Source organism: Cervus canadensis, chromosome 24 (assembly GCF_019320065.1).
Source record: "Cervus canadensis isolate Bull #8, Minnesota chromosome 24, ASM1932006v1, whole genome shotgun sequence".
Lineage (NCBI taxonomy): Eukaryota > Metazoa > Chordata > Mammalia > Artiodactyla > Cervidae > Cervus > Cervus canadensis.
Window position 1 is genome coordinate 11,127,471 of NC_057409.1, and position 13,426 is coordinate 11,140,896.

Consider the following 13,426-nt stretch of genomic DNA (forward strand, 5'->3'; position numbering starts at 1 on the left):
ACATGCGGGCTTCTCTGATAGCTCAGTTGGTTAAGAATCCGCCTGCAATGCAGGAGACCCCAGTTTGATTCCTGGGTCGAAAAGATCCCCTGGAGAAGGGATAGGCTACCCACTCCAGTATTCTTGGGCTTGCCTGGTGGCTCAGCTGGTAAAGAATCCACCTGCAATACGGGAGACCTGGGTTCGATCCCTGGGTTGGGAAGATACCCTGGAGAAGGGAAAAGCTACCCACTCCAGTATTCTGGCCTGGAGAATTCCATTGACTGTAGAGTCCATGGGGTCACAAAGAGTGGGGTATGACTGAGTGACTTTCACTGGTACAAGAGAGAAAAGACACTTAGAGAATATTGCTTAAAAAGAAAACCCAAATGAGCCACCCAAAGCTGTCAGACCCTTCCCCTCGGGGCCTTGTACATAGGAGGGAATGTTTTAGCCTTCTTCTGGGCGCTGGGCATTAAGATGTCAACCAGTCTAACCAACCACCCTGGGTTTGCCTGGGGAAGGAAATTCTTAGCAGGAGCTTACTTGTCATCAAGAAGCCCAGCTCTCCAGAGACCCAGGAGCATGTGTGGATTTCCTGTGGCCCTGGCTGTGCATTAGCCACTGAGCGTGGTCAATCTCTATCAAGTTAAAGGAAAATGGATAGAGATTGTGTCTGTTCTGCCCTGCCTGGGGCCGGCGGGGAGAGGGGCTTGTCTGACAGATGGTGGAATGGGTTTAGGACTCTGAAATCAACATGGTCAGCTGCTCAGTGCTTCCTATAAGGGGGGCCTCCCTGAAGTCTGAGAAGGATTGTTGTTTGGTCTGACTCTTATGACCCCATGCACTGTAGCCCACCAGGCTACTCTGTCCATGAGGTTTCCAAGGCAGGAACACTGGAGTGGGCTGCCATTTCCTTCTCCAGGGATCGAACTTGCGTCTCCTGCATTGACAGGTGGATTCTTTACCACTGAGCCACCAAGGAAGCCCCTGAGAAGGATGGTTGGGAGCAAATTCCCCAGCGGCTGTGTAATTCAAGATGCGCTAAAGGGGATTTTGACCTAGGAAAAATAAAAGCAATGAGTTTCCCAAGGCATCTCAGAGTCAATAGAGTTCACCCCCAGGGTTGGGCCCAATTCAGAAAGGATTGAATTCTATGAGAAAAATAAGCAGGAAAAATATCAGGGGAAATAAACCCCTAAAGGCTGCTAATTCTTGTCTCTGTGCTGGCCAGTAAGCTAGAGGATTTCACATGTGTTGGCTCCGAAAAGCATGATTACTCTGAAATTACCAATGAGGAAATGGCTTCAGAGAGGTGAAGTAATTTATTCAAGATCACGCAGCTAAGTGTGTTGAGGAGCTAGGATCTGAACGGCACGAAAGACCTTCCTCGTCAAACTCTCTAGCTCAGAAAACAGACACAGTGAGAGCACTTGATTAGCCACAACTTATTTATTGCAGTAAAATACACATAAAATTTAACCGTTCTTAAGTGTACGGTTCACTGACGTTACATATATTCACATTGTTGTGCAGCCATCACCAGCATCCACCTCTAGAACTTTTTTCATCTTCCCAAACTGACACTTTGTACGCATTAAATAATAACCCCTCATTTCTCCCTTGCTTCAGTCCCTGGAAAGCACCATTCTACTTTCTGCCTCTCTGAATCTGACTACTCTAAGTACCTCATGTGAGTGGAATCACAGAGGTCTTTGTCTTCTTGTGACTAGCTTATTTCACTTGATGCCTGTCCTCAAGGTTCATCTATGTTGTAGCATGTGTCAGAATTTCCTCTCTTTTTAAGGCTTGATAATATTCCCTTGTATGTATAGACCACATTTTGTTTATCCATTCATTCATCTGTGGGTACCTTTGGCTGTTGTCGATGATGCTACTATGAGCATGCATGTACTGATTTCTCTTTATGATGCTGCTTTTATTTTTTGTCTTTTTTTATGATTTATTTTTAATTGGAAGATAATTGCTTTACAATGTTGTATTGGTTTCTGCCATACAGGTATACCTATGTACCTTCCGTTGTGAACCTTTCTCCCACCTCCCACTCCATCTCACTCCTCTAGGTTGTCACAGAGTCCCGGGTTGAGCTCCCTGTATCATACGGCAAATTCCCACTGGCTATCTATTTTACACTTGGTAATGTATATATTTCAATGCTACTCTCTCAATTCATCCCACCCTCTCCTTCCCCTGTTGTGTCCACAAGTCTGTTCTCTATGTCTGCGTCTCTATTTCTGTCCTACAAATAGGTTCATCACTACCATTTTCCTAGATTCCATATATATGTGTTAATATACGATATTTTTCTCTTTCTGACTGACTTCAGTCTGTAAAACAGGCTCCAGGTTCACCTACCTCACTAGAACTGACTCAAATGCATTCCTTTTTATGGCTGAGAAATATTCCATAATATTATTTACCATGACTTCTTTATCCATTCATCTATAATGGACATCTAGATTGCTTCCATGTCCTGGTTATTGTAAATAGTGCTGCAGTGAACACTGGGGTGTGTGTCTTTTAGAATGGTTTTCTCAGGGTATATGCCCAGGAGTGGTATTGCTCGTTACATGGTAGTTTTCTTCCTAGTTTTTAAAGAAATCTCCATATTGTTCCCGATAGTAGCTATATCAATTTACATTCCCACCAACAATGCAAGAGGGTTCCTTCCCTTTTCTCCACGTCCTCTCCAGCATTTATTGTTTGTAGATTTTTTGATGGTGGCCATTCTGACCCATATGATGTGATACCTCATTGTAGTTTTGATTTGCATTTCTCTAATAATAAGTGATGTTGAGCATTTTTTGTGTGTGTTTATTAGCCATCTGTGTGTCTTCTTTGGAGAAATGTCTGTTCAGGTGTTCTGCCCATTTTTTGATTGGGCTGTATGTTTTTCTAACATTGAGCTGCCTGAGCTGCTTGTATATTTTTGAGATTAATCCTTTGTCAGTTGCTTCATTTGCAGTTATTTTCTCCCATTCTGAGTATTGTCTTTTCATTTTGCTTATGGTTTCCCTTGCTGTGTGAAAACTTTTAAATTTAATTATCTCCCATTTGTTTATTTTTGTTTTTATTTCCATAATGACCCTGCTTCTAATTCTTTTGGGTATATACCCGGAAGTGGAATTGTTGGATCATATGGCAATTCTGTTTTCAATTTTTTGAGGAATTGCCATGCTGTTTTTCATAGTGGCTGCACCATTTTACATCTCCACCAACAGGGCACAAGGATTCCAGTTTCTTCACATCTTCATCAGCACTTGTTACTCTCTGGTTTTGTTTTGATTTTTGATAGTAGACATTCTAATAGGTATGGAGCGATATCTCATTGTGGTTTTGATTTGCATTTATCTAATGATTGATGATGTTGAGCATCTCTTCATGCGCTTATTGGTCCTTTGTATATCCAGAGAAATGTCTGTTCAAGTCCTTTAGCCGTATTTTAAATCCGGTTGTTTGCTTTTTTACTGTTGAGTTGTAGGAATTCTTTATATATTCTGGATATTAACCCCTTGTCAGATATGTGATTTGCAAATATTTTCTCCCATTCTGTGGGTGGCCTTTTCACTCTGTTGATCATGTCCTTTGATGCATAAAAGCTTTGAATTTTGATGTAGTCCAGTCTGTTTTTTTTAATTTGTTGCTTTTGGTATCGTGTCCCAGATTTTGTTGCCAAATCCAGTGTCATGAAACTTTCCCCCGGTTTTCTTCTAAGAGTTTTATAGTTATAGCTCTTACATCTAGGTCTTTGATCCATTTTGAGTCAATTTAAATATGGTATGATAGAAGGTTCCAATGTCATATCTACAACTTTTTGAAATAGGAAAAAAAAAAAAAAAGAATTAGAGACCAACAGTAGGATTGTGAGATGTGGGGAGATAAAATTTATCTTCCTAGGAAGTTCATTCTCTCACCCACTCCTGCTCTGCCCTCCAACTAGCCCCCACACTGTATTCAAAGTGATCTTTTGAGAAACACACATAAGTCAAACCCCATCACTCCCCTGCTTAAAAAGTGCAGCAATTTGTTCAGTGCCTGCCCCCTCCCTAAGACCCTAAATTTCAAGAAGTCAGACTGCCATCTTCACTCCTATATCCCTTCCTCAGTGCCAGCACATACCAGCTGCTCCATTAACACCTGTTGGATGAGTGAACAAACCTCAGCTTATAACTAGCTCACTTTCTTTGACTTTTTCAAGGAATGTGGGGGAGGAAGGAAGTGGAGGAGGAAGGAAGGTAACAAGCACTGAGGGGCAGAATAGCAAAGTCATTACCAGCTGTTGGCACTAGACTTCCTGATTTAAATACTAACCCTGCCATTTCATGGCCATGTGACCTTGGCAAATCACTTCACCTCTTCGGTCTCAGTTTATGTTCTTTAAGGGATGGCAACACCTATTTGGATGATGAAAAGCAATTTGAACAGGAGGAACAGGCTGAGCAAGGGTGAGATATGGGGCTGAAAACAGGGGTAGGGAGTCGGTTACCTATAGACAGAACAGTGAGACCCTTAGTTCCCCATCCCTTGTACCCTGCACAGCCAGGGGGCCGCCCCTCCGCTCTGCAGGAGGTTAGGTTTTTTCCTTGGAGAAGGTAACCTAGGGGAACTGAATTTGCAGCCGCAGACACAGGAAGGGTCACAGTGAGATACCAAAGGAAGAAAAAAATGGTTTTCCAGACCCCTTCTGCTACCAGAATCCTGACAGCCAGAAGTGTGCTTTCCAGGGAGGAAATGGCAGGATTCTTTTCTGAAGCCCCCAAAGAAGAGAGCTACAGTCACTGATATTTAAGTGTTCCTAGAATAAAAGCCAGATCTCCATTCAGTCCGCCTAGAATGAAGCACACCAGTTGGCAGCCACTCCCCCGCCCCCAATATTGTCAATTAATTAGTGCTTCACTCAAATGCCAACCTTTAGGGACCTCCCAGGTGGTCTGGTGGCTAAGACTTCACACTCCCAATGCAGGGGGCCCAGATTCAATCCCTGGTCAGAGAACTAAACTCCACATGCTGCAGCTAAAGAGCTGGCATACTGCAACGAAGACTGAGGATCCCGCATGCCACAACTAAGACGTGACACAGCCACATAAATAAATAAACACTAAAAAAGAAAAGGCCAACCTTTGATCACATATCACCAGATATCCAAGCCTCCGGGATAAAAGAGGGAGGCCAAAGCAGACCAATAAACAAAAATGTGTGAAGCAGATAGACCATGCAGAGAGCAGAAGAAAAGACAAGACAAAAATTATTAGGATCCTCAGAGACTAAAGAGAAGATATTACATTCTTGAAATAAGATGCTATAACTGCTATATAAAAAGGAATAATAAAAGAAGAAGAGGCACTGGGAAATAAAAATGAGAGACAAAATAACGTTTTAAAAAAGTCAATAGAAAGGTTGAGAGGTAATGAAAAGGAAATTTCCCAGAAGATGTACCATGAACACAGAAAATAAAAAAGAGAAGAAAAGGAGACAATCAATCTAGGAGGCCCAATATCTGACTACCGGATTGTCCAGGGATTCCAGAGAAAGCAGAGGGGAGGAAAGGCCTGAAGAAATGATGAGAGGACATTTTACACTGAAGGGCATAAACCTTTGGACTGAGAGGACCCAATAAAAATGAAAAAGAGCCATCCTACGGCATATCATCACAAATGTCAGAAATCTAAGAGTAAAGCAAAGGTCCTAGGACTTCCCTGGTGGTCCAGAGGTTAAGATTCTGTGCTCCCAATGCAGGGAGCCCTGAGGTTCGATCCCTGGTCAGGGAACTAAGATTCCCCCATGCCTTGTGGTGTGGCCTACAACATTAAAAAGAATTAAATTTTAAAAAGAGAGAGAAATTCCTAAAACTTTCAGGGGTGGGAAGAATAGACTACATACAAAACATCAGAAACGAAAATGGTTTCAGATACCTCAGTGGCAACACTGGAAACTAGAGGATGAGGGAGCCATGCCATCAGTTTTCTGATGGAAAATTATTTCCAATCTACTATTTTATGTAGGGTCAAAGAAATCAGACGTAAGGATAGAAGAAAGACATTTGCCGGCTTGCCAGGGTGTAAAATTTTTCCTTCCTATGTACCCTTTCTTTAGGAAGTGACTAGAGGATGTGCTCCACCAAAACAAGGACATAAACCATGGTAAACAAGACTTGTAACCCAGGAAACAGGTGCTCTAACAGAGGAGGACAGGTGTTCAGTGGTCTGAAAAGCAACCAGTTCCAGATTGAGAGAGGAGGAGGGAAGCTCCGGGAAGTGAATTCACTAGAAAAGCAAAAGGAACTTGATAGATTATGTGAGTGCGTGGAAAAGGCATTTTGTGGGTCTGCTGGAGTGTTTGAAGAGATTTATTAATGTGTACACAGAACTAAGCAAATTAAAAAAAGAAGCAATCGTTTTTTTAATTGAGGTACAGTTGTTTTACAACGTTGTATTGGTTTCTGCTCTACAACAAAGTGAATCAGCTCCGAGCATACCTATATTCCCTCTTGTCCCTCCTTCCCATCTCCCCTTATCCCACCCATCTCGGTCATCACAGAGCACCGAGCTGAGCTCCTTGCATTATACAGCAGGTTCCCACTATCTATTTCACACATGGTCGTGTATACATGTCAGTCCCAGTCTCCCAACTCACCCCACCTCCCTTCCCCCCACCGTGTCCACATGTCTGTTCTCTGCATCTGTGTCTCTATTCCTGCCTTGCAAATAGGTTCATCTGTACCATTTCCCCAGATTCCACATATGTGCATTAATATATGATATTTGGTTTTCAAAAAGAGGCAATTATCAACTCCACAGAAACCAAAAATTAGTACTAAAAAATAAACACTATAGTATACCATTTGGCTCAGCAGTGGACAGTACTTACAAAGGCATAAGAATGTAAACCCTGGGGACTTCCCGGGTGGTCCGGCGGCCCTGACTCTGTGCTCCCAACACAGAGAGCCCAGGTTCGATCCCTGGTCAAGGAACTAGATCCCATATGCCACAACTAAAGAACTGACACGCCACAACGAAGACCGAAGATCCTGGGTGCCACAGCTAAGACCTTGGCACAGCCAAAGAAATAAAAATAAATAAATAACTTTTTAATAAACCATGACTGTAAACCCTGGGAAAAAAGTAAACTCTGGATATCAACTTGACTAAACAGTTTTGAATTGTGGTAGAACTATATTGGGAGGATGGAGAGGAAGCTGAGTAGATGAAGAGAATTAATCTTTATTTGCCATATTAAAAGATTTGTGGAGGACCTTAGTAGGGGTTTCCCTGGTGGCTCAGTAGTAAAGAATCCACCTGCAATGCAGGAGATGCAGGTTCGATCCCTGGGTCGGGAAGATCCCCTGGAAAAGGAAATGGCAACCCACTCCAGTGTTCTTGCTTGGGAAACCCCATGGACAGAGGACCTACAGTCCATGGGGTCACAGAAGAGTCGAACGTGATTCAGCAACTAAACAACAAGGAGGAAGTTAGTAGTAGTCACTGGTACTTGGTTCTCCCTCCTTCTGGGCACGCAAAAGATGACTTTTCAGTCCCTTGCAATTGGATGGGGCCAATATAACTACTTCTGGACTGTCAGTTTCAAGAGAATGTGCTGTGTTGCAGCTAGAATGAAGCTTAGATGCCTCTGTCTGTCCCCTCTCCCTCTGTGGTGGCCAAGGCAGCTTTGGGTTAAGATAGCAGAGCCACAAGATTGAAGCAGGCTGGAACTGCCCCCATGGAATATGGATGTCCTGGAGACACTGAATGGATTCTGCAAGGGTAAGAAATAAAGCTTTTTCATGTGTTAAGCCACTGAGATTTTGGGATTGTCTGTTACTGACGCACACCCTGACTTTGTTATTGTTGTTTAGTCGCTAGGTCGTGTCCAACTCTTAACGGCTCTATGGACTGTTGTCCCCCCCAGGCTTCCCTGTCCATGGGATTTCTCAGGCGAGAACACTGGACTGGGTTGCTATTTCCTTCTCCGGGGGATCTTCCCACCCAGGGATCGAACCTACATCTCCTGCACTGGCAGGCGGATTCTTTACCACTGAGCCACCAGGGAAGCCCATAACTTGACTTAACTGAATATAAACGTCAACAGCTACTGTCTAAAATAGATATATCAAGAAATAGACATTTAAACATATTATTTAGAATTATGGAGATAATCACTAGAAGAATAAAAATATTAAAAGTGGTTGCTCTGGGGAGCAGGGCTGAGAAGTAGAGATAGGGTGGGGCAGAGGGGCAGCTGTTTTCATTACAGTCCTGTGATACGAGGGCATTGTGTTACACTGGCGGAAACCACATATATGCGGCCGGGAGGATTCCTGCCAAACCAACACTGTGGCCGGCTCTTCGGAGAGAGGCCATGCTAGAACGTCTGAGGGAACCACAGATGGGGTTGGACAGGGTGGGCGGGCGCAATGGGAAGGGAGGCCACCCAGATGAAATGCCAGTGTGAGGAGTTTGGTTTTTATCCAGATGGCAATGGGGAGCCATGGAAGGATCATAAGGGGTAGAGTTGAATCTGCCTGAGCAAACCCACCTTTACAGTGAGCATCCTGGCTCACGTGGAGGATGAATGGTGGGGGCAGGAGGCTGCTGTGATGGTCCCGAGAGAGCTGAGGAGGCCTGGACTGAGACATCCGTACCACCGATGTTGATGGAGAAGCTACTGTTCGTCTGGCAGGCCTGATGATACAGCAGGGTACGAGATGGGCAATGTGCCCTGCCTTGGGGGAGAAAAGAAGATAAAAGTCAGGAGGTGGTTCATACTGTAAAGAAGACTGAAGCAGCGTAAGGAGATAGAGGGGCTTCCCTGGTGGCTCAGAGGTAAAGGAGTCGTGGGTTTGATCCCTGGGTTGGGAAGATCCCCTGGAGGAGGGCATGGCAACCCACTCCAGTATTCTTGCCTGGGAAATCCCAGGGACAGAGGAACCTGGCGGGCTACAGTCCATGGAGTTGCAAAGAGTCAGACATGACTGAGTGACTTGCATGCACACACGCAAGGCGATGGAGAGGAGAGAGGGTACTAAGATGTCGGGGCAGCAGCTCTGAGGAGGAGATATTTGAATAGAGTCCTGGATTAAGTGAAAGAATGGGGGACTTCCCTGGTGGTCCAGTGGTTAAGACTCCGAGCTCCCAGTGCCGGGGCCTCGGTTCCATCCCTGGTCAGGGATCCCAGGTGCCGCAACTAGGACCTCACGTGCTGCAACCAAAAAAAAAGATTCTGCGTGCTGCAACTAAGACCCAACAAAACCACACACACACACACACAAAAGAAGGAACAAGGCATGCACAATTTGGAGGATGAGAGTTCCGGGCCAAGCAAACTGCAGTCTGGTGATCCTGAGGTGGGACGGGCTTGATGTAGCCAAGGTACAGCAAAGAGGCTGTTGGGGGGTGTGGGGGAAGGGACATCCACCAAGAGGAAGGTTCTGGAAGCTGAGGCCTGAGAAGTGGTTGGGGCCAGCCTATGGAACGTGGAGAGGACTTTGAGGAGCTCCTAGGGGACTGAGAATCCTATGGAAAGGGGAGCCTAGCGGGCTACAGTCCATGGGGTCGCAGGACACGACTTAGTGGCTAAACCACCATCCCTAGGGGGCTGAGAGCCGTCGAGTGGCAGGGCTGGCACTGAGGAGGCAAGGAGGACCCGGCTTGGTGGCCAGTGAGCCTGCCCCTCCCTCTGCCGGGGCCCTACCGACCCCCGCCCCAGAGTTGGCTGTGCCTCAGCCCTGTCTGGGCCAGCTACAGCAGCTTCATCACCCACTCCCCTTATCCCAGCCTCCTCTGGGAATTGAAGGATCCTTCACAAATCAAAATAGCAGGCAGAGAACAGCCTCTAATTGTTCTGCGTAAAAGAAGTGAAATTAGACGAGTCAGCTGTGGGGTTGAGACCGCCTCCCACACAGCTGTGATCCCGCACCCGCTGAAGGCAGACTTCCCGAGACTTGCAATTCTGCTGTTTCTGAGCAAAACTTTTTACTTCTCCAGCCCCAGGGCAAATGACAGCTATTCTGGGAGGAAGTGAGACAGATGCTGGCCCTGGAGGACAATGAAAAAGTCCTTTTTTTTTTTAACCAAAAAAAAGAGAAAGAAAGAAAATCAGTCACTTTGTGAAGGAGCAGCCTTAGATGATGTGACTTCGTTCCGTCACTCAAAAGAGTGGGTGCGCTCATCCTGGGTGCATCGGACTCTGCCACCGTCAGGCAGGTTCCGGCCCAGAGGAGCAGAGGTGTGTGGTGTGGCCCCACCCTTGGTGGAGTAGGGAGATAGGGATATCTGAGTGTCAGGAGGTCCAAGTTCTCACCTTGGTCTGCCCCTGTTGCTCTGTGACCTTGGATCAGTTTCCCATCTCTCCCCAGTGTGGGCTTTAGGCTGCACTGTTGTGGTTGTTCAGTCTCTCAATTGTGTCCGACTCTTTAAGAACCCACAGACTGTAGCCCACCAGGCTCCTCTGTCCATGGGATTTCCCAGGCAAGAATATCGGAGTGAGTTGTCATTTCTTCCTCCAAGGAATCTTCCCAACGCAGAGATCGAACCCATGTCTCCCGCATTGGCAGGTATTCTTTACCACTGAGCCACCAGGGAAGCCCTTTAGGCTACATAGTGTTTCTCAAGCATTAGAGTCCATGAGAAGCGCATGTGCATGTGCGAGCGTGTGTGTGTGTGTGTGTGTGTGTGTGTGTGTGTGTGTGTGTGTGTGTGTTGTCTGGTTGAAGGTGAAGATCCCCAGGCCCGATTTCCAGAGATTAAGATTGAGAAGATCTGGGGTGCCGTCTAAGAATCTGCACTTCTCACAGACTCTTCTGGTAGTTCCCTCCGGAGTCCCTGGACCACAGGGTAGTAAAAAAACTTTCCCTCAATCTCTCTGGGCTCTTCTTGCTCTGCAATTTGAAGTGTTGCTCATGCAGCCCTCCCCTGGGTTTCTCAGATCATTCCAGGAGCATGGAGGGTGTCCTTACCCCTGCCTTGGTGTCTGTGTGTTTCCGTGATGATCATGCTGCACGGGGGCGGTCTGTTTCAGTGTATTTGGCTTCCTCCAGGCCACCTGGCGCCCAGCCTGGGCCTCAGCACAGGAGAGGTCATGACTGTAAATGCTGGCCCAACAAGAGGCCAGCTGCAGGGCAGGCAGCTGGGCAGCAAGTAGACCGAGGAAGGATGCTGCCAAGCTCTGGGTGCCCGGCGTGGCTGCAGACATCTGGTTTGGACACCTGGACTCATGCCCCTGGGTCAGGTGTGTGACTCTGTCACCTGCTTCCCTTGCCCACAGCTGGGGAAGTCCAGCCACCTGGGGCTAAGGTGGCCTGGATAGGCCCACCTACTGGGAGCCCTGGTCAACCCTGGAGAACACCCAGGCCGTCTGAGGCCCGAGCCAGTTTGTCTCGGCTTCCTCAGAGCTGGCTAATCGTATTCCCCAAAGGCCAGGTCAGTGGCAGAGGCCAGAGGGTCAGGTCACTCTGGTCTAGCCCCCCCTTCATTTTTATATATGGAGAATAATAACAGCTGTCATATACTGAGCACTTACCATGCTCAGAGCTCAGGGCTAAATGCTCTATCATCTGTTATTAAATTTTATAACAGCCCTATGAGGTTGGTAAAAGTATCAGTCTTTTTTCTTTTTTTCTTAACAATATGGACACCAGGGCTTAGAGAGGTCAAGTTACTAGACCAGAGTCACTCAGCTAATAAATAGTAGAGGCAGGATTAGAACTGAGACCTGTTTTCCTCTGGAGTCCAGTTTTATTTTTAAGCATATTGCTTAGAACCCCTGAGAAGATAAGGAGTTTTTCCTTGAGTAACTTCCTACTAAAATTACTCCCTGCTGGAGAACACCTTTTGTACTTGTTATAGTGGAAAGGAGTGATGCTGAATCAGATAGTTCAGGGTTCTAGTCCCACCTGTGCCCCTGACCTTTTCCTGTCACTTTGGGCCAGTCATTCCCCTCCATAAGTTTCATGTGAAACTGAAATCTGTGAAATGGAACAATTATATATGCACTTCCTTTTAAGGTACACTAAGATGAAGACGGCCACCAACATCTACATTTTCAACCTGGCCTTGGCAGACGCCCTGGCCACCAGCACACTGCCCTTCCAGAGTGCCAAGTACCTGATGGAGACATGGCCCTTTGGGGAACTGCTCTGCAAGGTCGTGCTCTCCATTGACTACTACAATATGTTCACCAGCATCTTCACGCTCACCATGATGAGCGTCGACCGCTACATTGCCGTCTGCCACCCCGTCAAGGCCCTGGACTTCCGCACCCCTGCCAAGGCCAAGCTGATCAACATCTGCATCTGGGTCCTGGCCTCCGGTGTCGGTGTACCCATCATGGTCATGGCTGTGACCCGCCCCCGGGGTAAGTGAGGAAGGGAGCCTTGGTACAGATCACTGCCCGCAGAAGGCAGCACACAGGCTTCTGTGGGTTTGTAGACCACTTATCAGGGTGGGCGTAGGTGGATCGCCAATGGAGGTGTGGGTTGCTGATCAATGAGAGGGTGGATGGCTGGCCAGTGGGAGTGTGAATAGTCAACCAATGGGAATGTGAGTAGTGGACTGATGGGAGAATGAATGACTGGTCAGTGGTCGTATGGGTGGCTGGCCAAAGGAATTTTATGAATGGGATTATGGGTGGCTAGATGTGTGGATTACTGACCTATAGGGAGATGGTGGATAGCCAGTGGGGTGAGGGTAACCAGTGAGCAGTGGGGGCCATAAGATCTGCAATCCCATCCCAAACTCCCTTCCACTCCATTGGCCCAGATGACCAAAGCAAGGCCTAGAGAATGGCCTGTGTAGAATGACAGGTGCATTTCCTCAGAGTAGAATGCTGTCCGGATTAGTGTAGTATAGTAACTACCTGTATCAGTCAGGGTGGCTGCTCTAACAATGGCCATAGCTTAACGCAGTAGAAGTGTATTTTTCACTCACATCACAGTCCAGTGTGAGTAAGAGGAGGAGGGGCTCTACTCCACACAGTCAATTAGGGATCCAGCCTCCAAATGATGGTTTGGATTACAGTGTGCCGGCATCTGGGCTTCCAAGGTGGGTCAATGAATAAAGAATCCACCTGCAACGCAGGAGACGAGGGTTCGATCCTGGGGTCGGCAAATCCCCTGGAGGTGGACATGGCAACCCACTCCAGTATTCTTGCCTGGAGAATCCCATGGACAGAGGAGCAAGGCAGGCTACAGTCCATAGGGTCACAAAGAGTCAGACATGACTGAAGCGACTTAGCAGACACGCACGTACTAGTCTCTGGCCAGCAGATGAATATGGGAGTGGTGAGAAAGGAATTACTTGAAATGCAGGGCCCATCACTTCCTAGTGATATCTGGTTAGTTGTTGTTTTAGTCATGTCTGACTCTTGTGATCCCATGGACTGTAGTCCTGCCAGGCTCCTCTGTCCATAGGATTTCCTAGGCAATAATACTGGA

At 46.7% G+C, this 13,426-nt stretch overlaps 1 protein-coding gene across 5 annotated transcripts in view; it reads left to right on the forward strand.

The window, feature by feature from the left end:
- The window catches only part of OPRD1 (opioid receptor delta 1), a 51,576-nt gene that overhangs the window by 22,148 nt on the left and 16,002 nt on the right, over window positions 1-13,426 (forward strand). For 2 of the 5 annotated variants that reach the window (XR_006265212.1, XM_043445784.1), the window contains exon 2: window positions 11,999-12,348. Coding sequence is in view for 4 of the 5 variants with exons in the window: in XM_043445784.1 (XP_043301719.1) it covers window positions 11,999-12,348 (350 nt within the window). In the remaining variant the exon portion in view is untranslated. Of the gene's footprint in view, window positions 1-7,477; window positions 7,761-8,481; window positions 8,820-11,998; window positions 12,349-13,426 lie in introns of those variants that run through there. The other 3 variants (XM_043445785.1, XM_043445786.1, XM_043445787.1) reach the window with 3 other exon arrangements.